The sequence below is a fragment of the Bombus flavifrons genome, chromosome 2 (assembly GCF_040668555.2).
Source record: "Bombus flavifrons isolate JBK064 chromosome 2, iyBomFlav1_principal, whole genome shotgun sequence".
Taxonomy (NCBI): Eukaryota; Metazoa; Arthropoda; class Insecta; order Hymenoptera; family Apidae; genus Bombus; species Bombus flavifrons.
The window spans coordinates 7,770,272-7,797,816 of record NC_138443.1 but is presented as its reverse complement, the minus strand read 5'-3'; the positions used below and the strand labels follow the sequence as shown (position 1 = coordinate 7,797,816).

General features: G+C 38.1%; 1 protein-coding gene and 1 long non-coding RNA gene across 6 annotated transcripts in view; one reads left to right on the top strand and one right to left on the bottom strand.

Annotated features, from left to right (window-relative positions):
* Nucleotides 1-27,545, bottom strand: part of LOC138190047 (uncharacterized) — a 238,701-nt gene that overhangs the window by 9,836 nt on the left and 201,320 nt on the right. The gene's annotated exons all lie outside the window — the stretch shown is intronic.
* Nucleotides 1-27,545, top strand: part of Sema2a (Semaphorin 2a) — a 558,354-nt gene that overhangs the window by 481,874 nt on the left and 48,935 nt on the right. For all 5 annotated transcript variants that reach the window (XM_069132504.1, XM_069132505.1, XM_069132506.1 and 2 more), the window contains 2 exons: nucleotides 3,739-3,826; nucleotides 16,879-16,930. In XM_069132504.1, coding sequence (XP_068988605.1) covers nucleotides 3,739-3,826; nucleotides 16,879-16,930 — 140 coding nt within the window. The remainder of the gene's footprint in view (nucleotides 1-3,738; nucleotides 3,827-16,878; nucleotides 16,931-27,545) is intronic.

Below are 27,545 nucleotides of genomic sequence, written 5' to 3'. Positions count from 1 at the left end.
GTTACAGAGATTATTAGTAATTATTTGAACGAGCAGTTTGCAGCTAATATCGAGTCATATTTCCTGTTAATGCTTTCGATTCATTGATCGACGGTTGTAAATTATACGAGGAGTTTTCGCAAGAATTTACAATAATTTCTTATACAAAATTATTTTTTTGTAGAGTTATTAGTATATAGATAATGGAAATCAGGAAATCTAACAACCTTAGCATCAAATGAACACGAATGCTATCAAATAGGACATAGAAATAGAAACAAAATTCGAATCGTGCTATCTCTTTATTCAAACTGCGCGCAAAATTAAGTCCTCCGCATTCATTGTTCGCAAAAACATTTTTCCTGTTCAATTGAATGCAGAGAACTTAAATAAATTTTTTCCAAGATTCTCTACGATTAATATTGATAATTTTTCTGCATCCCGGAATTAATTTACGCTCGAATCTACGAATCACCAAAGTGGTGAAAACAATCAATTCCTAATAATTTTCACAGAAAGTTTTCACTCACAAGCTGTTGATCTTTGAATGATTTTTTATAAAATATATATAAGCAGTTCTAACGTTAATGAAAACATAAAAAAAAACAAGCCACGTATGCTTATATTCCCAAAATATGTCTTTCAAATCTTCGTACGATCAAAACTACGAGATGCCTGGTTTATAAATAAGCAAAGGTTAATTTCAACGCTGATGTACGATCGAACCAGTACCTTCAAGAACTCTGGAACTCACAGCAGCACGAACAATCTTGTAGCAGTGGTCGAGGTTCGATAAAGTTGGCGAAAGTTGGCTGACCTCAGCGACTACCGCGAAGATCACCGAGGAAGAAAACGATTTTACGTCTGGTCGAAAATAGAAGCGTTCGAACGAATGTGGAGAACGATGCAGTTATATCAACTGACCGAACGAGCGGCAGGTGCAGGCATCATCTTCTATGCACGCGATGTGATACGATTTTATTACGGCAATAAAATCGGAATAATGCGCGCGACGAACGCACTGCTGGCCCTCGCTGACGAGCCGGAAAAACGAACCGTCGTATTTGCGAGGGAATATAAATTTTCAGTCTTCCCTGGGGGGACAATACGGCCCTGGGCCGCCGCGGTTTATCCGCACCGATCTAACGAACTGCGTGCCGATGTTGCGCTTCGGAAGGTACAGTGCAAAAATGTTCCAGTGGATCCAGCTTTCCCGAATTTTATTGACGCCGAGTGTTTTGATGGTCTAAGTGTATTTTCTGCGTGTTAGCTTTAGTGCGTTCAAGATTTATAGCGGCCGCGATATATATAAAAATGCCTGTGTTTCTATTGTGATCGATAATTGATAACAGATTTCAAGTTAGAATGATTAAAATGGATGGAATAATTAGTTCGATGAGTCGAAGATCAGTTCATTCTGATATTTTATAAAATTATGAATTTTTGGAATTGTATTTTGAGGGATTTTTTGTATTAGTGGATGACGAGAAAATCTCTATATGCTAACACTAATCTTCCTTTTTGTATCGAAGCGTATATCGAAACCTACTTCGTCCAATTATTAATTGTTCTTAAATGTAGAAAATCTCTTGTACAGAGAAGCAATTAAAGAATTGAGAGAATATGAAAATTACAAGTTTGAGGAAGGATAAAACTATATCAATAATATCGGTATATTATCTTGAAAAGTCTCGAACTATCTGCTTAAAGAATTCAATCTTGGCCATTCATGATTGAAATTCAGGTTATAATCCACGATTAAAAAGCTCGATGAGCCGAGTAGATATACGTAATGATCTATTACACTCGTACAAAAGTACTATTGTTACCGGATCCACCAATGAACATCAATTCGAGTTAGCCTCGTATTAAGCTCGACCGCATCGCTACGCCACTTGGTCGGGAGATAAAGGACGAGAGATCAGGTTTTTGCATTCATTCATGGGCTCGCGGGCAAAGAACTCGTGAAGGGAACGAGAGTCAGCTAGAATCGTTCGGTGCTGGTGTAAACACGAGAAAGATAGAGAGAAAAAAGAGAGACTCGTGTGTCTGTGCAGCGACGCCACACTTGGACCCCTTTCATTCGACGTCAGCCCCTTCTGATACCGCATAAAATATAGTATTGTTCGCGCTCTGTTAGTCTAGAGTGGAGAACGAGTATATTTAGGAAAGGGCGGCTTTCTTTCATATGTTAAGCAGATCAGTGTCGGCCGACGAGATAGAGGGTGAAAAGGGTGTTTGTGAAAGGTGTGGGGGATGGTGGCGAAGAGTATAGCGAGAGGATGGCACGAACGTCCCTTACGACTTTTACCCAAGAGAACTGTGCAGGAGCGCGCGCTCCTAAATGATTGCTGGCTTGACTTAATGTTGTGAAAAATAGCCGCGCACTCCCGCGCATCTTACGGATATTTTTCTTTATAAAAAGGCGAAAGCAAAGTGATGAATCCAATTTTTTAGCATGGTATAATTCGAAGTTTCCCCGCTCAGCGTGACTCGTAGCTGCGATTTCGACGATTTATATTCGTCGCGTATGCTATACGCCTCTTTCACGATCGCTAGATCGTGAAACTTCTTTCGTTTACGAGTTATTCCTCGAGCGTTTCAAAGAGGGATAAATTCGTTTGCCGGTACGTTTTAAGATTCGAGATTAATTCAATACTTTGGTTAAGCACGTTCTAAAAGCCGACTATATTTCAGGTCGTACGATTTTTCTTTGTCGATGGTACAGTGAAATTTTTATCGCGCGATGCTTCCTTACGTGTGCACGAACCGTACGCTCGTGAATTAATGCTGTCTCGACTTTACGATCAAAGAATATCGGAACCAAGTGTCTCGTAACATTATCTTTTGATGTAGCAAGAAACGAGGTCCTAGTGTAAAGTAGTACGATCTTTGCGTAATCTTAGTAACCTTAATCTCATTAAGAGACCGTGTAATATTAAATACTTGCAACATTTATGAAGTATGTAAAATTGCTTTAATCCAAGTGCTATGTTACCCCAATTTATTGAACTTCAAACTATAAAGTCCAAACTCTAAACCTTATAATTCTCAAAGTTCAGCACTTTAAAACCTCCGACCTCTACAATCCCAGAACCCTTAAAATCGATTTTACAGAGCTCAGATCCTAGACCTCTGTTAGACTCTAGAGCCTAGGATCCTCGAACCCCAGATTCTAGAATCTGAAAGCTCAAGATTGCGTATACATAATCTTGCTTTGATTCCCCGGAGACTCGATTATGATCGTACTAAAGTAAATCCAAAATGTTCCGTCATATTACCGGTTCGGTAGCTCCACACTCACGCATAAGCTGCCATTCATCCTTAATGACCTTAATTGACGTTTTACTCGAGAACATTTGCACGGCCGAGTCCCCGTCTCCGCCAATTGAGGTCCATTTGCTGCTTCGATGTTCACGTCGCCCCCGTTCCGCAATAAAACCACCACCCAGTCGATGAAACGAGAAATGTCACGTTGTTACGTGTCGTGTAATTCTAACGAGTTTTATGACGGCGATATAAGTCGCCTGTTGGCTTTGCTCGGCTTACTGCGAGATGCGAAATGAAAAGAGAACAGCAGAAGATAGAGCAACGCGAACGAGGGAACGAGGAGAACAAACGGCGAGCGTTATTATAAAAGTCATAATGAAAATCTAACGATCCGTCAGGCGAGGCGCGCAGCGGCCAGAGAAATGAATTTCCTCGAGGTCCACCCTTCGTTGCTCAGTGTTTAATCTCTTTGTTTACTTTTGCTTGCAGAACACGTGAGGGAATTCAGCTGCGGGATGCTGTATTACAGGACGTTGTACCTGGACAGTAAGAGGGACGCCCTATACGTCGGCGCTATGTAAGTACTGTTTCTTTCCCTCCGTACTAACCCGCAAACCGGCTCCGCGTTCATCGCTTTTTCTCACATAATAAAATGTCGTAGGATGAAAATCCTGTCTCGGTAAAAGTTGCGCTTCATTCGTCGTCAAAGCGCCAGAAGCGGGACCTCGCTGGATAAAATGGAAGGATGGAGGGGGATATACGTGTGTGTACGTGCCGTGAAACGGATTTTTATGATTCTCGTGATTAAAATTCTGCACGGAATGCGAACGCAAGAGGGGATGGAAGCGTGACGATTGATTAAATTTCTCGGTGACGTCGAACATCGTATAATCCATGTTTTGAAATACTCTGTGTATTACAGCGACGCTGATACACGCCGGCTTTCGCCATGATAATTATCGTCGCGCTGATTGCACCGAATTGCTACCCCTCTCGCCGTCGTCCCCTATTTTCACACACCCCTTTCGACCTATCGGCCATGCAACGTTCAACGACAGATCGTTTTTTATTCGAGGCCTTATATCGACGCGCGTGCGTACTGAATCGGCCTGCAATTTTGCTCGTTATTTATCCCGCATTCGAGATTGAAATGAAAAGTAACGTTCCGTTCGATGGCGTAACTGGGTCACGCGTGAAATGTTTCGTGCGTTCGCCCTGTCTCGACCAAGCTTTCCGTACGTTGCGGAATGATTGACAGAGAGGGTTGGCGAACAGTTGGCTGGCTATTCCGCTTTAGATTATTTCCAGCGGAATCATGAAGTTTGCTCGTTTAAGGCAGAAAAAAGTAAGCTGTTATTGGAGGTGATTAAAAATATCGTCAAGCGAGGAAAGTGTTCGAAACTGTACCTCATTCTGTTTTTATATTTTTCGTTTTAATAGCACAATAATCGAAATTTTTATTTTTCCTGTAGAACGAGATACTTTGAGAGTTATTTCGAATGAATTTGGTTGATAATAAATGTTTAGTCAGTCGAATTGAATTAAAAGCAATAAAATTATAATCAATCGAATAAATCCAACTAATCACTTGTGAAAAATTTAATAAATTTTATAGAATTGGATTTGCGATAACAATAACGGTCAATCATATAAAAATACATATGTAGATTATATTAATATTCATTTAATAAAAGGGGAAATTGAGTATAATAATTTAGTTCTCGTCGAGTCGATTGTTTAACTTTCTGTTTCGTTTCGTCATCATAACATATTCACGCAAGCTTCGCGTTCGTGCACTCCTTTTCGTAATCGGGCCCTTTTCTGCGGTATTTGCACGCACTCTTAACTCGAGCACTGAAATATATACCCGCGTTTATGTACCGGGTCGTTCCTCTGTACACGAGGGGAATGACTAGGTTTCGTTTGCTAAACGTTTCAATTTGCAGAAAGGTAATTTACTGAGACCTTCGGGGCACGGCGGAAACTCTGGAACGAAAGACGAAAGAGCGGATTAAATTCCTTTGCTACTTTTTAAAGAACATTTCCGATTAATCTTGACATTCAAGTGAATGAAGAAATATCCTCAACGATTACATGTAATCGAGACGTAAAATTGTTTTTGCGGGCGATGGCTCTTAATTGAGGAGATTTAATTCAGCGAAAATATACGTCTGGAATATTCACATTAATATATACAAATTTGTTGATTACTTTGACTAGATCGTATTACTGAAATAAATAGAGGGAGCAAGGCTTGAAATTTATGTAGTTAGAGCTAGCCTTTTCCACAAATTAGTTGCCTTTCTCGATTTTATAAATTAGTAGAGTTAATTATCTCTATCAAAAATTCTTCTATTCTTGGATATTTATATTAAGATGATATTTATAATAAAATAAAATACACCTATGTTTCTTTTAATAATATGAAATTAACTATCAGTTTTACTGTAAATTTGTTATAAATTATTATTTCCGAATATTCTTGGAATAGTAATGAGACCAAAATTAAAAATATCTTGTTTGAATAAAGTAATAGAAAAAAAACAATAAATCGGTACAGCAATCTTAGTCGTGAGCCAAAATAGCTTTCGTTGTCAACTCGAATACTCTTCGTTGTAGCAAACAAAGCAGGAATCTCTTGCGCCATCGTCGTATGGTGGTAATACAATATTCTAATGGGGGCTATCTTTTCTCCTTTAGAACGAAGGTCGTCGTTGAGGGAACGGAACAGGGGGTTGCTTCGTCTGGAATGGATAAAGAGATTTTGACAGGGAATACTGCATCATTACTATACGAGTATTATTTCTTGATTCGGTTCCAACCTTTTCTTTTCCCCGCGTTACTATCCTGCCGGCCATTCACTGGCGTTTTCCTTTGTGAGCCTCCCTTCTTAATTTGGTAAATGCCAGCAAAATGCTACACGGTTCTGGTAATGGAGAGGTCACCAGGGCAACGCGTCTCTGAAAGACATCGCCAGATACAAAAAACCAGAAGAACGTCTCCTATACGAGCCAAAAATAAGAAGTCGTGTAATATATTTATTGCGACAGAAAAATTACGTCGTGCTTTATGTCTTGGCAGATAGATGAAACTGCGTGGTTGTTACATGTGAAGCAAAAAATCAAATTAATAGTAATGTGTTGTTTCTTGATGAAGTTAATATTTAATCAAATTGATTGAAGCGAATTCTACCACTTTATTTTTTAATATAATTTAGAATTAAATGTAACGTATGTAATCTGTAATTGAGTTTGCAAAGGGTGCTAAAAGATATAGTTTTAAGTAAGATCTTATAAGAGTATCTTTTAAGAGTAATGGATCAACGTTCAGGAAAAGTGTACTTTTGATTTCAATACCGTAAAGTGTATGCTTGTGTTATGATTTATTTATCTGGCTTACAATAGCTATAGCTAGCGAAGGGTGCATATCGAATAGAATAGATTAAGCAAGAAACTTCTATATACTGTAATAACATAATATTTCAAAAATCTTTTTATCATTTTACGATATACGTGCATTGTACATAGTAGGTATATAAAAACTCTTTCATGTAAAAGTGAAGAAATATTAAAAAGCATTCGTTTTCATAAATTCGATTGTAAATAAAAATATGTTACACGTAGAAGTATAATTACGATATATTCTCGTCATAGTATATTTTTAAGCATGTTTTTGATCTAGTAGAAATTTAATTTAGACCTGCTATTATTCATATTACTAAATGGATGAAAATCTCATTAGGAATTACTATCTTATGATTATTAGGACCATTTTACCGGGGTCGTATTACATTTTGTTGGGATTACAAATACAAGTCGTAATCGTTGTAGTAGAACGGATCACAAGGCATTCGCGGGGACGATTTATTTTGCTGATATTTAACATATCTGTCGGTGCTTGTGTGGTCCATTTGCTAAATAGTCGGAATAATGAAGGTTTAATCCTGGCGATGCTCAATAAAGTAGCATTATGTAAATGTAATAGGTAATTCCGGAACAACTGATAGATATTGAATTTCAAAGCGCATCCACGAATAATCTATTAAATTTACTGTCTCGATAAATTCATTTTTACGCAAACTGTATATCGATGATTGTTCGATGTTGTTATGCAAAAATTAACATTAAAATTTATGTCGGCTGCGTTTATTTTCCATTTTCAATTTTATTCAGTATAACGTCCCGCGAATTATTATCATCTTTGGCAATGTTAATGAAATTGGGATTAAAAAAGGATACATTTAAAATTGTTCTTAGACTTGTGCTCCGCATTCCATTTATGCATCAATTTGTATTATTCATTCTTCGTGCTAATTCCGTGATCTATTCCTTTTATTATTCCACAAAATTGTATACAAATTGAATATCTCCTTTCATTGTTTTTTATCCTTTTTTTCTAATTCTACTACATACTATCTACACTTAGATAAAAAAAAGAAACGTTGCAATATACTATTCAACGTCGCTCAAAAATAAGCAATTTAGTGAAACAAGATAACATTCAAATTCTCGTCAAGTTCAGAATCGAATAAACCGAAAGCCCCAGTACAGTTCTCAAGATTTCCAAACGAACGTAACCTTATTACACGCGGCAGCGAACGCGTGACACGCGCGGGGCGCGAAATAATTTCAGTCAAAACGAGAGGACCGAGGATGAGATTCTCTCAAAGGTGGAGGAAACGGGATTACGAACGGGGAGAATAAATCGGATAAAGGCGACGACGAGGTAAGAAATGACAAGCGCGTAAGATCCTTCCTTTTAAAAACGATTCCCTTCGTCCTGGTAACAAGACGGGAGCGCCTGCGCGTACCAGAGCGCATAAGGGGTGAAAAGGTAAAAACGCGACTTACGATAAATTGCATTTTCCAACGAGCAAGAGCGAGCAGGAGTTTAACGTTTCCTGTTTTCTGGCTTCGTTCCATGGCCTCGTTTCTAGTTTCCCTTCGACTATCCACCTGCACACGCAGCCACCCCTCCCCGCAATATCGAATTCCGATAAGAATCCTCGCGCAAAAGGAAAACGATTCCGACATTCCTTTTCCAATGATGCGAAACGATTAAGCTCTATGATCCCCGAGAACGCGGCGTTTCAATGATGTGACTCTCGATTTCAGACGGAACATCAGCGTACCACCCTCTCAGCTGCGGGAGCGTAGTTTAATTAAAAGGCTCCGGATAAAACGCAGCGCGTTATTCGCAAATTCGAGTCGATTCCGCGCTTTGTAAAAAGCGAATTGTGCCCGGTTTCCCACTGAGCGATACTGTTAATCGTTCGCGAGCCGGTTAATTGGATTTCCAGATGATATTCTTCGAAAAGGGGGTGATCGATGACCTGGTGTAAATGATAAATTGCTACGTTGAGATTGGATTCGATGCGGTTTCTTTTCTTTTTTTTTTTTTTTTTTTTTTTTAATAAGCTATTGCGAAGGTAGAATCGTTACTTCTGTACAGAATTTTAAAAATTTTAAAGATAGCCGTAGGGCTTCAGGGTGATATTCTTTGTAAAGGGGTAGATCAATGATTTGGTATAAGTGATACATTCTTATGATGAAAATCGTTTTGATGGTGCTCCCTTTTATAGAAACCTTATATTTGAGATTGCCTCCAGGTGGAAATCGTAGAATATAGGTCAATATTACTATATTATTGGTAAATTTAGAACATGGGTGATTGGAACTTTTGTAATTTCAATATGAACATTATAATTATTAATTGCGTGTATTAAAAGGAAAGTGAAATTATTATCAATTATTATAAAAGCGTTTTATGTCTTGTCAATATTTGTTACCTATGTAAATATACATATTTCACCTCTTTATCCTATAAAATTAAAATTGGAATCTGTCAAAGAAAATTTATTTTTCAATTAAAAAAATTTAATCAACAAATTTTGTTGTATTGAACGCTAATAACAACTTGTAAATATTTGTCTCCTCATTGATCGACACGTTCTTTTTCATAAGAGTATAATTCCTGTCGTTTCTACAGAAAAATGCTGACGTGTTAATTACCTACTTCCCTCGAATTACGAAATCCAATATTAGTTCGATAATGAGCCACACTGCAATTAGTAACCTCGGTGTTACCGAACGGAGACCTAGTAACAATCAATGTACACGAGTTTCGCCTAACCGTAAACTATTCTGATTAATTTTGCCAATCCTGAAACTCCGACAAAGGCGCGCCACAAATATCCTTGCATTTGAATTCCTGTAAAAATATGTGACAGGTGAAAAAAGTCACGAGTAAAATAAACATGCATGTCAAATGTATAACGATTGATTTGAATTATTTACGAACGTCAATCTCAACAGAACATTTAAGCTCAGTGAAATTACAATTGGTTCTAGCGCTTCAGTTCAATGCGATTCATGCGAAATGAAGAAAAACAACGTGCTGTGGTCAGGCTATTTCATAAAACACAGTATGGTAGCATAATAGATCGTGTCGATGGAATGAAAAATAAAAAAGATAAACGTTTCCGCTCGGAAAATGGACAAAGGAAAGGGGCGATAGAGTTAAATCGATACCTTAAAACAAATTGCTCGATAATGCCTCGACCTCTTGGCCCGTGATAATAAATTTTTCCTCACCGCCTAAGAACCACACGCGCTCGTGCATCGTCGACGCCAGCTAGGGTAAACCGTCGAGGAAAAATGCCGGTACAGATGTGTATGTGTATGTGTTTGTGTGTGTGTGTAAGTGAAAACAATGAACGAAAAAGCGAGCAAGAGGAGGAAAAATGGAAGGACAAAATAAAGGTCAAAAAAAAGGGGAGGGGAAAGGAAAAAGAGGAAAAGGGGAGGTGTGTAATCGACGCACGTTTCAGATCGTCGTTGATGGTGATAAGTGGCGAACGATCACACTTTCGCTCCATGCGAATTGCTCGTGTCGCACGACTCGCGTCCTGCACATGTTCCTAACCGTATCCCATCATGATTCCCTCCGTCCCTCTTCCCCTTATCCTTTATGATCCCTTTTTACCTTGTTGTATCGTCAGCATAGGATCGATACTACGTACGAGCATCGTTGCTCGTTAATTAGAAAGGTGATACCCATTAATTGTAGTTGGAGAATCGATGGCTGCGTTGCGGTTCGCTCCGCCATTAAGACACGCTAATCGCACGCTTGCAATTATCAGACTTCCGGCCGAGTTGCCGAGTCGAGGAAAAAAGAAAGAAGTCGTTCTTTACTCTACGAGAGTAGCGAGGATTAGTATCGCGGTGTCGAACATTGGAATCTCGTCTTCTTGAAATGATATTGCGATACGGAAATCTTTGGTGTTCCATCACGACCCTGTTAGCAACCTGTGGAACAGAAGCCTTATCTTGCTCTTTCTGCGATTTTATGGAACTTATCTGGTACTCTCTTATCTTCTTCTGTTGTGTCTTTTTTTTTTTTATCTCTTTGATCGTATCCTATAGTTGAGTCGTTATCTTTTGACAAACCACTTTGTTTTTCATTCATTTGCCCAAATATATTTTACAGGGATAAGTTTTAGGGCTTACTTTTGTTTTTTTTTTTTTTGCATATCGATTGGACAGAGGTAAGAATTCGTAATATTGGAAAGCGTTGTCCACGTGATGCGTGAAAAAGGAGTGGAATTATGTGAATGCCTTGCGAGATTGCGCTGTCGAGTATGTGCTTCCATTGTCGATATTGGAGTGCTACGGAAAAATGACATCGATTAGTCCCATCATTCTCGACAATGAACGACTCTCATGTCGAGATTTAGATGTATCGAGTACCGTGTTAATGCACTTCAAGAGGATCACTCTATTTGTAGTACTTTTGAGACTTTTGATGTCCCCTTGTGAATAATCTTCCTATAATCGTTCTATCACACGTACACACACACACACACACACATCCAAGCATTTGCTACTGAAATATTCTAGCAAGTTATAGGAATTGCTAAAAGTTTTCGTTATTTGCAAGTCAAGTTTAATTTTCATTGAAAACTGAATTGTGTACCATGGTATGGAGAATGAAAGGAAGTATGTACGTTTATATGAGTATATGTTCATAAAAGTTTACACGTGACCGCTTAACTTTGTTTCGCTTGGCTAATTTGAAACTCCTTTGTCGCTCGAATAATGAGATGCATTGCGCTTCGTTCATCGAATAGAGTCCAATTCAGTCCGTGTCACGGTTCGTTCTCTATTCTAATTCAACATACCTCATTGGTCGACCTATGTACGAGCATACAGCGGAACGTCTCTTAATGAAAGTAAAGCCTGGCCACTGGGAAATCGATTTTATGTTACGGGGGAATTGATTTTATTTTTACTACATTTCTTTCATTTTGTTGGCAATTCTTTTGATATAAAAGTGTATGGAATTGTAGGACACTGATTGTAAATCGTGTATTCAATATTCAATACATCGTAATGAGTATTGTATTATAATTAAACAATAGTATTGTATTAATAGTAAATAGTATTGTATACGTACAAAATAATATCAGAAAGACAAAATAAATCTTTTGCGCCTGCATTAGAAGAAGGAAAGAAAATGAAAGTGAAAAAAAAGAACTACAGGTAGGAAACCCATGAACAAATAAGTGTATTTATAAGTTTATGAATTAAATTCATCGATAAGATATTGCTGCAAATATTGAACCGTTTTATGTATCTGGTACTTAGATGAAGAACTAAGCAACAAAAGTAAGAATCGACAATGTTCAATGTAATCGCTATCGTTATCATACATAAAATATAAAAATCTGATAATCGAAGTATCTAAACGTTAAACGATGCTATATTTTACATTATTAAACGGGCAACGGTGTGGTACGATTCTGGAAACACGGCAAACGCATTTAGCGAATCAATCGAAATCCGACGGATGTGATTAGATTTCACGCATTCGATCAGAATTGAGCGTTTCAGCAATTGAAATGGCCGTAATACAGCCATGGACGTTTGAAATCGATAAGTATCATATAGTGTTAGAGATAATCGCATCGGCAAACAATTTATATGTTTTCCTCTTTTGTCCTTTTACGCTTCTGTTGTTCGACTAATAAGCAACAGCCAAACACTGATCGATGTGTTTTTCGAAAGAAATCGACGCGGAGTAAATTTCACAATCGAATCTATCGAAAAAGTTTCATCGTTCTGGAATGAAATTTCTCGTTATACGGGATTTGAGTGAGATAAAACTCTTTTGAAGGATTTTACTGCGCCATATTTGCTCGATCATCGTGATATTAGTTCATCGCCGTTTAAACGCTGCGATATTAACTTTCGATGAAAGACAGTGGATCGATAACAGATTCTGACAGCATTTTCCCTCTTTTATGACAAGTAAAAATTCCTGTGTTATTGTTTTATTCAATATGTATTTGGTACTGGGGATATTAAATCAAATGGTTCGGAAAAAAAGAGAAAAGTTGTGGAGCAGCGCTGAACCGAGTCGCGCTTGTTTCGTTTTTAATTAACGAACGAAAATTTTGTAGGGTCTTGTTTAAAATCAATCAATTCGGTGTAATTAAAACCGAGGTACAATTTCTTTCTTCGTTCCTTTATATCTCATAATTGAAATAGGACACAAAATTTAATGAAGCTTTTATCGTTCGGAAAAAATTTTTAGTAAATAAGTCGGTATATTATGTGGTAATGTATAACACGAAAATTTTAATCTTCTTTTCTAGATTAAAAAAGTGGGTCATATTATAAAATATGATTATATTAAAAATAATAAAAAAGACATCTAATAGAACAAATCTTTTCATTATTTAATATTCTATAATAACACCTTATATTTCGTAAGTTTGTCTCATCTAAAATTCTAGCCTATAGGCAGTAAAAGTTTATAGTTGTTTAAAATCAGGTCAAACTATATATATGTATTCGTTAAGTGATTCACACCTCGAATTGTTAAAATCGATCTATTATGTTACATCGCAGAGAATACATTATTCTTGCAGAGCTTTCGATGTTAATAACAACGGTAGCTCTTTCCTGACGTGCGTTTCGCCATCGAAAATTTAAGGGGGAAGATGGGGACTGGATCTCGACACAGTGGATAATGCATTGCAGGTCGGAGCTGTCTGTCACGTCACGTGCAACACCAAGTCAGACACCGACGCTTTTCTGATTTACTGGCTAGTGAATTTCCAAGTTTGTCGAGTACGTTACATTACTTTGATATGAAACTACTTTGAAATATTTATTTTCATTGTGTAATCGCTCGTGATTTCTATTTATTGTGACAACTTAGAAATGCATCAAACAAGAAGTTATTCAATTATTTTGATTTGTTTAACAATAATGTCTCGAGTTTCAGGAGAGAATTTATTGTAAATCTAAGAATCAATTAAAAAGAGGAAATTTACAAATGAAATTTAGTGAATGATAGTACTATTGTTACTTTAGATTATCACACTTTTATGATGTAACAAATACATTTACTATTATTATTACAAAATCGGCAGAGGTAACATCTCTATCAAACTAGTTTAAATCGAAACATCATACATTGAAACATTTTACAAAGTTTATTAAATATTATAACCATACCAAGCCAATATTCTTTAACTCTACTATTGATTAAATACAAATAGAAATGATCAAAAATCTATCAGCAAATTGTTTAAATATAACAATAAATTTATAATCCATTTCGACATAAACTACCATACAATTAAATTGAAAGAAGAAAAGAATAAAAAGAAATTCAACTACAAAAGACATCAGACCAGAAACATATATCGTCACGTCTACGATTCTATCAAAATTCTTGCAAGTAACTCGCTCCGTGAGGAATCGAAAAATTACAGAACGAAAAGCTGAAGGAAAAGGGAAACGGTAGAAATTCTCAACTGGCTCGAAAGAGATCGGATACCACGGTCCGGCATTTCGAAGCTGACTGGGCGGTTTTTTTAAATCGAAAACACGATGACTTTACGCTCGCGTTCCCGCCGCCATCGATCACCCCCGCAAATTGCTTTCGTACAAATTTTTTCCCCCGTTCTTTCCGGTTGTCTCGAGCGACGAGCTTGCACGTACAAGGTCTCGCCCCGCCTTTCCCATTCACCTGTTCACGTCAGCCCTCCAGGAAACTTCTCCAGAAAGCGAGAAGCCGGCGCAGCCGGATTCCAAACTACGGATTTGTTTTTCCACGTCGCTATTTACTTTTTCACGGCAGCGTGCACCGGATGAATGAGCAAGGGAAACCTTCGAAGGGTAAAGCAAACGACTGCCTTTCTCACCCTTATTTCTCTCTTTCGTCTTTTTTCCATCGTTTTATACTTTTTTTCTTTTTCTTCGTCTTTCTTCTTCTTTTTTTTCTGAACCCGCATTCCATCCGACTGCGTGTTTTCTATTGAAGGCCAATGACGAACGGTTATTGGAATAAAGTTATGTGGCGCGCCGGCGTTAATGTTGCGAAACATTTCGAAACTGGGTAAATTCGATTTACCCCAGCCACCGATGCTTGCTGTTCCATGTACCATTTCGCTCGATCCGCCGACACGCACTTTTGTTTTCACCCACGATTCGATCTCGTTGTAGATGTAACGGGAAATCGCGATCATTTTCCGACCGCGTCGTCCTGCGGAGTTTTTGCTAATTAGCGCGTCCGTGGAAACGATTCGGTTTTGTCAACTGGATTTTACGAATAGCACGGTTGAAGTAATCGTGTAGGGTATTTCAAAATCGAGTACGTGTTTGTAGACTTGGACGTATGCATGGTATTTTATCGTAATGATGAAAGTGATGTGCGAAATTGGATGAGGATATGAATCTTTTGATTTTCTAAATGAATTAAAATATTCCGTTTTCGTGAATTTTTTGTGCTTCGAGCATATTTAAAGATTTCTCGTTGTAAGACTTTCCAAAAATATTTCAAAGTAATATTGTCTTTCTGTGTAACGATAAAAAATTATTTCTGATATGTAATAATATTCTCAGTAATTGTATTATTTGCAGTCCTTCTCAGGAAATGGAAAAGTTTAATTATCGATGGAAAAAAGTATTTTGGGGTAAGAAATTTATAATGATTCCAATTTGTGACCACTTTATTTGCATAGGATTTACCAGTTTCACCAATTTTACCATCTATCATATATGCGAAAACGGTTAATGCAGTCAAACATGATTACACTCGTAAACAAATATTATACCAGTTTCTATACACGTATGTCTATGTTTCACTTTTAAAGTCAGTAAAATATGTCCCAAAGTTCAGTTATCAATATAAAGAAAGTTTCTTATATTATGCAGCGTAGCGAGCTGGAAAACTCGAAGGTTTCCATTTTCTAGGTCAGGCAACTACGAATTTCCTCGTTGTGAATAACTCGCCGAATCCTTACGAAGGTGCCGTGGAAACGAAAATTAAATATGCCTACGAGCTGTATGTAATCGAAGCTCCAGCTTCAATTGTTCCGAATTCCCGGTTCTGGACGATTCCGTAGAACACGTAGCTTCGGCCATACAAACGTTTGGTTTAACGCCATTGGAATTTCTAGAGGGAAAGTAGAGGGTTGTATTCGCTGAATCGAGGAAAAATCTTCCAAAGGAGAAACCCCGTTGCCTTGGTTCTTTATTATTAGATGTATTTTTATGCAGTTATAATAAATTTAAAAATGCAAAGATCCAAAGAATCCATATAATATACTGAAACGTATAAAATATTAGGTTGTCCGATAAGTGTCTTTCTTTCGCAAACATGTTTTTTACAACAGTGCATTTTCGTACAAACGTGAAACCAAGTCTGTGAAATGTCGCGGTGTTTGTCTCAACAGAACAAAATGAATCGTACGTAATTCGACAAAATAATATAAAACAAAAAACTTTGTGCGTCTATTATTTCCTCATAAAACGGAACTTTTCGGACAACCTAATATCTAGAGTGGAGTACTCGCCATAGTTTTTAGATTATACGAAACAAATCACTGTATGGAATGACAGAGAAAAGAAAATTGATACAATAAAAAATATATAAAGATACTATAATTTTATGAACTTGATGTATATTTAATAAGAGTAACGAATAAATATAATATATACCACAGAATATATGAGTGTTGTGAATATGATAAAAAACTTTTGATACAAAAGTTACTGAAATTGATAACGTATAAATTTTAAACTTTCATTTATCCGCCACGGTAGCCAGTTCGCCAGTTCTACAATTTTTTTCATAAAGATATGGAATTGCATGACAATCCACATTCTCGTTATTGTCTTATGACGCGTACGTATATTTTTTGTTTGATAACCTTGGGCCTAGCCGGAGGATCATGCGTCAAAGGAAATCCTAATAAAAAGTAAGCGATAGAACGGAAACGAAGAAAGTTAGGGCTCCGTTGAGGAAGAAGATACAGGAGATTGGTAGACGTAGGGACGAGGGTTTCCTTCCTTCGATGCTCATAGAAATTCCGTGGCGTTCGCGAGCAGTTCCGCCGTGCCGGGCAGAATGCCGTAAGCAAAGTGCCACACGCCTCCTACACAACCATACATAACGGTGACTAGATAAGGCAAGCCTGCAGCCCAGCAGGGGTAATGTATCTTACAGACGTACGGAATGAAAATTTATACCCCGAGCTTTCGGCTATCGCCGCGTTTAATGCGAATTGTTGTTACGCCACCGTTGGCTCATTTTCGTTTTTCCCGTTTGTTACAGGGACAAGGTGTTCAGGCTGAATCTGAGCAACATCAGTCATTCTAATTGCGAGGTGAGTAATTCACAGTCTTTTAACACATAAGGTGGCTACAAAAAGTATTTGCACGCACGTTCTTATTTTCCAACGAATCGTTTTTCTTGTTATACTTTCCCATTGCTTATTCCATATTTTCATTATATACTTTCATTCTCATAGCCTCATATTTTTGTAGTCACATTGGAATAATACTACATATACTGTCATTTTCCAATGCTGCGTTTTTTCATCAGATTCTACATTTCATTTTCATAGTATTTTATAATAATAGATAATAAGGTAATAAGATATATAATATCTTATATAATAGATTATGAAGTTTGATTCTTGGTTATAAAAAATACCACTCACTCAAATTTTCCTTAAATATTATGGACCATAGCGCAGAAATATTATCCTCATTTCTAGTTCGAATGGTTTATTACTGGTAGTATAATCGACAACTTCTGGAATTTTATATGATATTAAAGTTTCTGATCATGGTGTCTAATAACTTTTAATGTCAGTTTCAAAAGTTCCACGATGGAAGAAAGTAAACTTCGAGTGAAAACTTTAAAGTACTCTTAGAGTGGTCAAGAAATATGTATAGCAGCTATGAAAATTGGAGACTCGTATAAAAAATTCTTCTTACAAAAGAAAATTATATTTTTTGCTAACCAGTAGTACATTTAAATGAAAAGACCTTTATAACATTATTAACGAAGATTAAATTACTATTATACGCATTGTATCGTAGCTATTTTAATCTTTTATTTTTATATTTATTGTAGCTATATTATCGTCAATAATGAGCACCTAAATGTTATTGCTTAATGTATAATATATGAAAATGATGAATCTTGTAAAATATAATTAATTATACTTCGTGCCTTGACTGGTGCATTTTTCATGATTCACTTCGAATCAATAACTGAACTACAGATTCTTATGCATTTCTGATTACATTCAAAGATATATGAATATATAGAGTATAGGAAAAATAATAAAACTCTTCTAAAAATGACAATATTTGACGAAGAAAATGTTTCTATTGAGATATGTATAATTTTGTGTGCTAGACTAGATTGGCCGAATAATAGTGACACACGTTGTGAATATGAGTGTATTGAAGGAAGTATGTGTGTGTGTGGCGTCTCGAAAAACAGATGAATGTAACTGTTCCGTTGGCAGTCTGGTATGGAAGATGGTGAGACAAAGAGAGTGCTGAGACGCGTGCGAATGTATATCGACGAAGATCCTGGAAATCGTTTATTAAATAAATCTGAAACTATTTTAATATGAATTCTAAGTGTAACCTTAGTGTTCCTTTACTTTTATTTCGGCAATTAAGATCCACAATTCTCAACAGTATCTTTAAGTATTTTTCTTATTTCTTCAGCGTTCATAAAAATGTGTATTTGCAACAAATATTTGCAATCCATTAAGAAAACTAATAGATTAATGAAAAGTAATTTGCACCTAATCACTTCTTAAAATACACATTCGCCTAAAATTCATAGATCGAAACAGCCCACTACTTTTCAAACAAACAGAATATCAACTTCGTTTTCATAAAACTCCCCTCTGTATGCTCACGATTTTACCCCCCGTTGTTTCTGCCCGATACACGCAGGGATCGCACAGCTGGCAGCGAAACAACAAAAGTAGTAATTTACATTTATAACCTCCGTCCGCCTCGAATTCCAGTTGGCGCAATAAAAATGAATCTATACGCAGGATCTTACGACCGGTGGCAGTCGGCGCATCTTCGCGCGCCATTTTACGAATCGCGTACCATTTAATTCGAGGAAACAACGAACAAACGTAGCAACGTTCGAAAACCGCCTTCTGTTGCAGCATCACGCTTCGATTAGCATCAAACGTCGCGTAACGCTTGACCCCCTCATGCGCCACGATAAAACTCCGTTCTGCTCGTAAATCCGAAAAACGGTCTTCGTTGTTCCCCATAAAACTGTCAATCATCCCGGCAGAAACGTCGTCTACATCATCGTGACAGCTGACGACTCTACTCGCCTCTAAGCGATCCATTGTAGACGAACATTGCGTGTCTCGATTTTTCCACGCACTCTTTTCTTCCATTTCGCCTGGATGCACTCGCGCGACTCTGTTCTCGTCGTGCCGCGAACGTCGAACAATCGATGTCGGCTTAATGCACGCAGACTGGAAATGGTGGTCGCCGTGAAATTTCATATTTTGTGGAACCTTTTCTTTTAGAGAGAGAAGGAAAATCTTTGCCTTTTTAGTTGGTTTCGTATTATATTCTTGCTGTGATGTTTGGAAAAAATGGAATTTTCGTGCGAGTCTAATTGCGTGAGTGAGAGTGGACAATTTCTGTCATTGAATACGTGTGAAGGCGTTAGATGTTGTAATATTCGGATTGCGAATTATCAGAATAAACATATTTAAATTTAGGTTTAACCTGAATGTAACCCAGAAAATCTTGAAAGGGGATTGTTTCCATTGAATAATTAATTCTTTGGTTACTCTTAAAAAGTTTCGATTTTAGAAGTAAGAAAGGCGAATTCTTTAGCCTTCATCTTTTTCTGTGTTCCTTATGTTGTATCTTTGTATATTTTCAGAGTGAAAAAGAATCAACTTTAATGGTACATATATCTTTGTATATCCTCAGAATACGAAGACTCAGTTACAATGATACGTCGACTAAAGTCCAATCAATTTTCGTAGACGAACGCACAAAGATTAATCCATGTATACGCGTAAGCGTACTAAGAACTACATTTCATTGTCGATACCTTTGATAAAGCGATATTTATCGTTTTATTTTATCATTTAGAAGCTAATTCCAAATCCAACTACAAAAAATTTTCTACGAAACAAAGTACAATTTTCACAATTTCCCAAGACAAAACAAAGAACAGAGAAGCAGACCAGGCGTATTAAGAACACCAGAGAAGCATAATTGCGCCAATGAAACTGCTACAATCTTCTTTATACGCCGCTTTGAATCGCGTCCACGCTTTCGTTTAGCATCTCGCCGAACCGCACCTGGTTAAATTTTTCCTGCGCCCAGGTGCACTTCTTGTTGAGCGGCGCTGCACTTGGCGCTCGTTTTCCACGGATACCATCGTTGTGGTTCGTTCAGGAAGATTGAATCGGAATTGCTTTGTCGGTACCGACGTCGGTGACGCCGATGTGACCGTGGTCACCTGTAGTCCGATTGTTCGACATTGTCAGGAAAGGAAAATTGCTTTTTAACCTTGTCGAACGATCGCATGTCTCGAGACGGCCGACCATTTTCCTCTGCGCCGACCACATTGCAACGCTTTTTAAAAAGACCGAAATCCGATCCGTAGATACCTCGTTCGCGTGTCTTTTTCTCTTCTTTCTGCCCATTACTCGAAACGCCTCCATCGAAATTGCCATTAACCTTCATTCCGTCGTTTCTTTCGTTCTTCTTTAGTTTTGTCCGTCCTTTCGTCTCGCGATCGACTTCAGCCTCAATAACGGGCTATCTCGAACGACCAACCGATCTTATTTTCGATTCCTGTTTCGTCGAGAAGGCCAATCTGACAATGGAATTGATTTTTCTAAACGACGTTTCAATCGGATTGTTATGGATATCGGGCAGTTCAATGCTATTGAATTAGCTCTCTGAAGATCATTTTATTTCGTCTTATGTAAGTGTTATTTTATGAGGTATTCTTAGGTCTTTTTTCGTATTACGCTTTAAATTCTTATCTTTTGTACGTGATGTTTCTAACGAAGATTTGATGTTGCAAGAATAATCTTCTATACAGAGTGTCACAAGATATCTAGGGGATATTAATAAGCTTGATTCTAGAGATCAAAGCGATGATAAAAGTTGCTTTACAAAAATAACGTTTAGGGCTCAGTCTTCAAGTTATAAATAATTTTATTTTACTCTGCAAGTATACTGGTTAAAGTAAGAAACATAAAATTGATACAAGAAAGAAAGATCTATAAATTTGTGAAACGATCGCTATTAAAGATAAACAAATAAGAAACTTATTAATGCTTCATAAAAATTCATAATTAACTTTTCATAAAAATGCTTTGTCTCAAATTCATTTTTGTTTTCGTTCCGAAATTTTATTCATCCGTGATATCTTAATTAAAACATGAATATAATATGATTTGATGTTTCTGTGTTCATTATACAACAACCTTTTATACAATTTCCACGAATCCACGGTTATTTTTACACCTTTACATTTTAAAGCCGAGGAATAATAAAATCCCGTATAAAAATTTCCCGACCGATCCATTTTAAAATATGAAAGACTATTTCCCTCGATTGTTCGTGGAGAGTGGAGAAAAAAAATGATTTCGGTATGGCGTCATTCTTTGGCGCAATATCGCGCGAACACGGCCGCGATCCTCCAGAGCGTTGCACGAAAAGCGGCGACGACAAAGTGTTAGTGTACAGAGGAACAAGAAGAGCCGCAGTTATTGATGACAAGCGGAGATAACGAGCACGTGGAACGTTATTAAATTTCGAGTGGATTGTAGCCAATAAATTGAAAAGCGCGCGTTACACTCGAACGACGCAAAACACACACGCGGACGCTTCGAATCAATCGCGAGGGTCCTCGGATTTGATAAATTTCCTCGCATAACGAGTAGCACAAAGAAACAAGATTAATTGTAATAGAAATAATAATAATAATAATAATAATAGATAAAAAAGAAAAAGAAATAAGAAAGATAGAAAGGGCTGGTGAAAAGGAGATGGAAGAAGCAGAGGGAGAAACGTAAGAGAAAACAATTTTCGAGGTATCGGACGTACCTCGAAGAGTAGCTTTTCACGTATCTTTACCTTCTACAGTCCATTGAAATCGGCCATTGAATTCCACCGGATTCCCCTGAGGGGCGAAGAGTTTCGACGGGGATGAAGAAAAAGTCTTTCTCGATACTGGTTTCATGGTTGGGCACAAAGAACGGTGAAACGACGCTCCACCATGAGGGAGGAAACGACAATTCGAAAACGCAATTATTCGGGCAACGTATCGTTGCCGTACCACCTGTCGCGAAACCGAAAACCACCCCAAATAGAGAATCAAAAGAAAAAATATATAAAAGAGGAAAAAGAAACGTTGAAGAGTAAAAGAGATAAAGAGGGGAGAAAGGGAGAAAGAAACTAGAGAACCAACCCCATTCTCGTTGCCTCTATGGCCAGATGTGACGATTGTCACGAAAAAAAATAATTTAAAAGCGGAGAACAACGCGCGCGATCGCTGGACGTATGCCGGAAAAAGGATAAAGCTCGAGTTTCGTTCTTTCGACAGGGACCATGGTCAGCCGCTTACAGATCATGTTTCCAGCGTGGCCTTTTTTCTTTAATTATGATCGTCGCGTCGGTCCGGTTCGCGAATGGTAAATTGAAGCACGTAAAACAGTCGCGTATCGTGTTTCTCACGCCTGTCCCGATGGCTCTTAACACGCTAGCGTGCTTTGTGCCGTTTGGCATTCGAACTGGGTGTGAAATTGAAATTTTTCGGAGAATTGACGTGACGATTTGATTGGTAAGAGACAGAGGATGATAAAAGTGTGGTACAAGAGTAGGATGAGGAAGAGATATTATTTTACAAGATGATTGTGTTACGATGATATATAGAACGATTCAGGTGTATTTGTATTCTATGTATGGGTTGCTTTAATTTCATAATGTGGATACAAAGTAGGAAAGATTTCAATTATACTTATAAAAATGTGTGAAATATTTCATTTATATTGATACTGATATAGTGATATGATGATATTTAAATTCATTCGTGTACTTTTTAAGTTTAAATAAATAAATCGTTGTTTAATACGATAATATGGAGATGTAATGAACAGTTGTTAAAGAAATCGGATATCTTCAACCTTTTTCACCAAGTTTCATCTCTAACGCTCGATTAAACTTGTATCTTCCTGTTGTACATGACAGTTCGTACTCACGAGAAATTCATCTTTTATCTTGTCACGTTACGATGCTGTTCTGTGTTTAAAGTTGCTCGACACGAACGGTTACACCGTAACAGTTGCAATAAAATTCCATCGCGAGGCTGACGTTACCGCAGAGTTTAGTTCCATAGAGAATTCCGGGTGACTGTGGTTTCGACTTTGTTCATTGCGGTACCATCATGGCGTGGCCAAACATTAACACGTCCATCGTTTAACGTCTGGTTTTCAAACGCCACATCACCCATCCATATCGACTTACCTCCAAAATCTTTACGTTTCACTGTCGCTGGAAAATATTAATTAACATATAAGATTCTTGTTTCAATCATCAAACATAGACTTATCCCAGTTGAAGTTTAACATTGGTGACGGGAGAGGCGTTTTTCATTTTTTGGACTTTGAAGACGGACAAGCACCGTGATGTCAGGATTGTTATACATTTTTAAAATTACAAGTGAAATATTTGTAACGTACTTTTAAAAAAATATTTCTATCGTTTTGAGTAGGCACATGTATATCTCATAATATTTCTCGTGTGAAAACTGAGGCTCGATCCTAATCCTGCTCGTTACCAGATACTGCCGCAGCGAAACAAAGTTGAAATAATACAGTTGAAATCTTCTTAAAAACTCGCGAGTAATTGAAACGCTCAACCAATTTCAATTTTCCCATTATTAAATGCTATATTACCATTCCCGTGAAGAATCTTCCATCTGCGGTTCCACGAACTTCCGAGGTTCCCCGGTGTCATTACAAAGTTCGGGTCCACGGTGGGACGAACAACACAACTGAGACACCTTGGAACGTGGATTTCCGCGGTGGGACTTTACATACTTGTTACCAGAAAGTAAAATTCGAACGAGAGAGGGTTAAACTCGATCTCGACGTTGCTTAAGGCTTGAAGAGTGGGAGCGTGAAAAATTCGCGAAAGTTAGCCGGCCCGGAGTCGGGCGCAGTTACAATGAAATCCCATTGCGAGGTCGGCGTTGCCACCGCAGAGTTCGATTCCATGGAGAATTAACGGGAATGGGATTTCGATTTTACTCGTGGTAGTGGCGTGGTAACGTGGCCGTAAAACGTTAGCGCAGGCTCAGCCAGGCCACAGAACCGTCCATCCCCCCTGTGACCGAACCCCCGGGGGTGTTTCGCGCTGGCCAAGTAAGGGGACCGTTGCGTTACGTGGTGAACTGTAAAGCGAAAAAAAGGAGAAAAAAGAGAGAAAAGGAAGGAAAAAGGAGAAAAGAGTGAGTTAGGGTAGGTAAGAAGACGGGCCTAGCGCTTTCTGATGCAATTTCGTGTTTTGCATACATGTATAGCGATTGCGGTCCGAAGGCAGACCGCAGCGGCCGTATATTCTGGTTTAGACGGCTACGGGAAATTGATACGCTCAAAGATACTTCCGTCCTTCTATACCTCGCACTTTCTGTTTGTTCACGCTCTGATCCATTCGAAATTGGACGGCTTATTATGTTCTTTGTTGTTTGTTGGAAGGTAACAGATAGGTGGGAATGAAAGAATACCATGTTTTCATTGAGGATATTGATCATTTCTTGAGGATAACGTTTGAGTAGCTCAGATCAGGTAGAAGATTGATATTATCGGTGGTTGATGTAAGTTGTGATTTATGATAATTTGCGATGTCGGATATATTCGTGATGATGAAGAAAGGAAGCTATGTATATTTAAGTGACTCCGTCCTGGTAAACCAATATTCATTGTATGATATTTATTACAAAAAGTCGACCTTTGTGTAGCAATTTATTTATTGCCAAACTTCTTGAAAGATCTATATCCTCTCAATATGTACAGGGGTTGGACAAAATAATGGAAACATTTCTTATATGTCATATACATATACAGATATGACATATACCAGGTATTTTATTGTTTTATCTAACCCTATGTGACATTTGTACATGTATGTGGCATATAAGAGACGTTTCCATTATTTTGTCCAACCCTAGTATGAAGAAAGAAGATGTATAATACAAGAAACTATAAATCATCATTTTTTCAAAAATTTAAGAATGAAAAAATTGATAATTTTTATAAATACAGAATGGATGAGATAATTATATAATTATTAGGTAGATTACACAATTGAATAGAATTACAGGAAACTCATTTTAATGAAATATTCAAGGATCTACATATGTTTAAGAAATCTGACTTAAAAAGGGTATCATTCCGTATTGCTCCAACCTAACCTAATAGACAAAGCTCAGTAAGGAAATACAATTTGCAACTTCTCCTCATCGTCAAACGGAATATTAAACACGAAGCGCGGTATGGTGTGGTGTAATCAAAGACACGATCAATCAATCCTAATCCAGGGTCGACGAGAGTCCATTCCGTGAGTAACGCGTATACCAAATTACCTCATTGGCACTGGGTATAGTTCGCTCGCTGTCTATTTCCATAATGAAGCGTTTGAACGCGACAGGATTGGTTCGCGAGAGGGAACGATCGTCGGTTCCATTAATTTCACCGACTTAAATCGAACCAGACCCGTCGACGACGAACGGTGAACAATGAAAATGGAGTCGGAAAACGCGGTCTTAGCCTGTCCATCTCGCGTAACACGGGATCGATTCGATGGTATCGCAGCGTGGTTCCGCGACACGACGTGTCACGCGAACGTGTGCGTTTTTCCCTGGCGCACAGGCCAGACAATGGGCTCCATGCTAATCCGTGTCTGCGTTACAATTTCATAAGGGGGAGAAGAAAAGTTTCGAGGCCGTGCGTCAGTCCTGAGGGAACTGCTCCGCGCCCCATACGTTTCACGCAAGTTATAACACGTGGTGCTCACAATGGACGACCGGGGACATACTCGTCGGGGCTCGTGCATCTTGCAGAAGCGTTGGCGCCATACTCGCGAAAACACGTGGAACAAATCATTCGTACCCGGTAATTTTCTTACTTCGCTGTTGCTTCGTGTACTTTTTTTTCCAACGAATTAACAAACTGAACTCTCGGTTGCTCGATGCTATGGAAAAGTATCGATTGTGGTATTAGATTGATACGAGGGATTGACATGAGGTCGTCGCCTGGAAGGGAATTGCACAAGTTTTTCTATCTTTCGTTGTTTCTTTAGATTGCGGAATAATAACGGCTCGCGAAGTTGGTGGATAAAGTTATTTCAGTCCTGAGGTTTAGGCTTCTTTATCGATCTATCTTACTGTGTTAAATTGTATAGTACGTATGTTGTCTGTAATATGGTAGTTGATACGTATGCTGTTGAAATACGTTTAATAGGAAAGTGGTTATTTTTATGTTCTAATATCTTTTACTAACTTTTCACAAATATTTTATGAATAATAAGAAACATAGAAATATTACTGTTATTAAGTTAGCACGAGTCTGTACGTCCCTATATCATTGAGTCTAAGGTAAATGTAAATCACTCTTCCAAAGTCGCGTATAACATATCTATATATGTCAATTTTACTATTCTTTTCGATGTCCAATCACCGACTAATCAATCGAAAAATCCTTTGAAACTTATCCTCGAACGTTGCTCTCGAAACGGAGAGCCGAGTGGACGCGATGTAGAGGATTCTTCAAAGGAAACCCATGATTTAGAGTCAGACAATCTCAGTATCTTTATCGTCGACTACGGAGACATGCATCGTATGATAAGATCAACCAGGCCGGATTCTGCATTTTATCCAGTGCTGCTCTTTCAGCGTGAAAGGTAAATTGTTCTATGTAAAGACAAAGAAGAAAAAATAGGAAAAACTACGTGGTACGAAACGACGAAGAAAGAACGATTGGTTTGCATCGATGGAGATCGATCGACGAGGAAAATCGTCGTGTCCGTCGATCAAAAATACGGAACTCCAAATCGTGTCTGAGTGATGTGGTACACAGAAACAGGATAGAGTGGAGGAAGGAAAGAGGGAAAAGGTTAAAGTTCAAACGAGAGAAGCTCAAGTGGTTTCATCGGGCCGGAGAAAATCGGAATCTATAAAACACCGGTACGTCCAATAAAACAACGTCCAATCCGGGTGAAGATCAGGATTCACGATATCGGCTGATACCACCTACGCGTTTCGGAGCAACCGCATCGCATCAGCCCCGACTGAAACTCCTGGCGCAACAGCGACGACTGCAACTCCGGAAGATTGGACGCTGGGGTGGTTTTACGTTTACATGACGGCAGTAAAGTATTAAGAAGCCCTCCGTGGGATTTACACGGCTGTAAAGCCGCGGATGAGATACCCGTTGTGCCTCTCTCTCAGATTTGCTGATGCTGCGGCTGAGAGAGCTTCCGGTGATGCTAGTCGGCTGGTCGGATTATATTGGTCCACGTCCGCGAGATTTATGCGCTTTTTATGCCCGTGGAACGCAGTAATAATGAGTTCGGCTGCTTTATTATTTCAACCACGATCACTACGGTCTTCTATTTTGATTTGTTAATTTTCGCCTGACAAGCGACAGCTTTGTTCCTCGAGCAGAAGTGATTGGAAAAATAATTTCATCTATGGCGTTAGGGAATATGATAAAATGCACAGATGGTATAAATAAATTAATGATAAAACGCACAGAGATTTTTGATCGTTGTTGATCTCTGTTGTACAGTGACACTTTCGATGAAAAATATAACGCACAGGTCTTTCGTATGGGCAAGAAATGGATTCTGGAAATTGTATCGCGATATTCATTTACGATAATTCCTCGCACGTTCGTTACATTTTCCCTC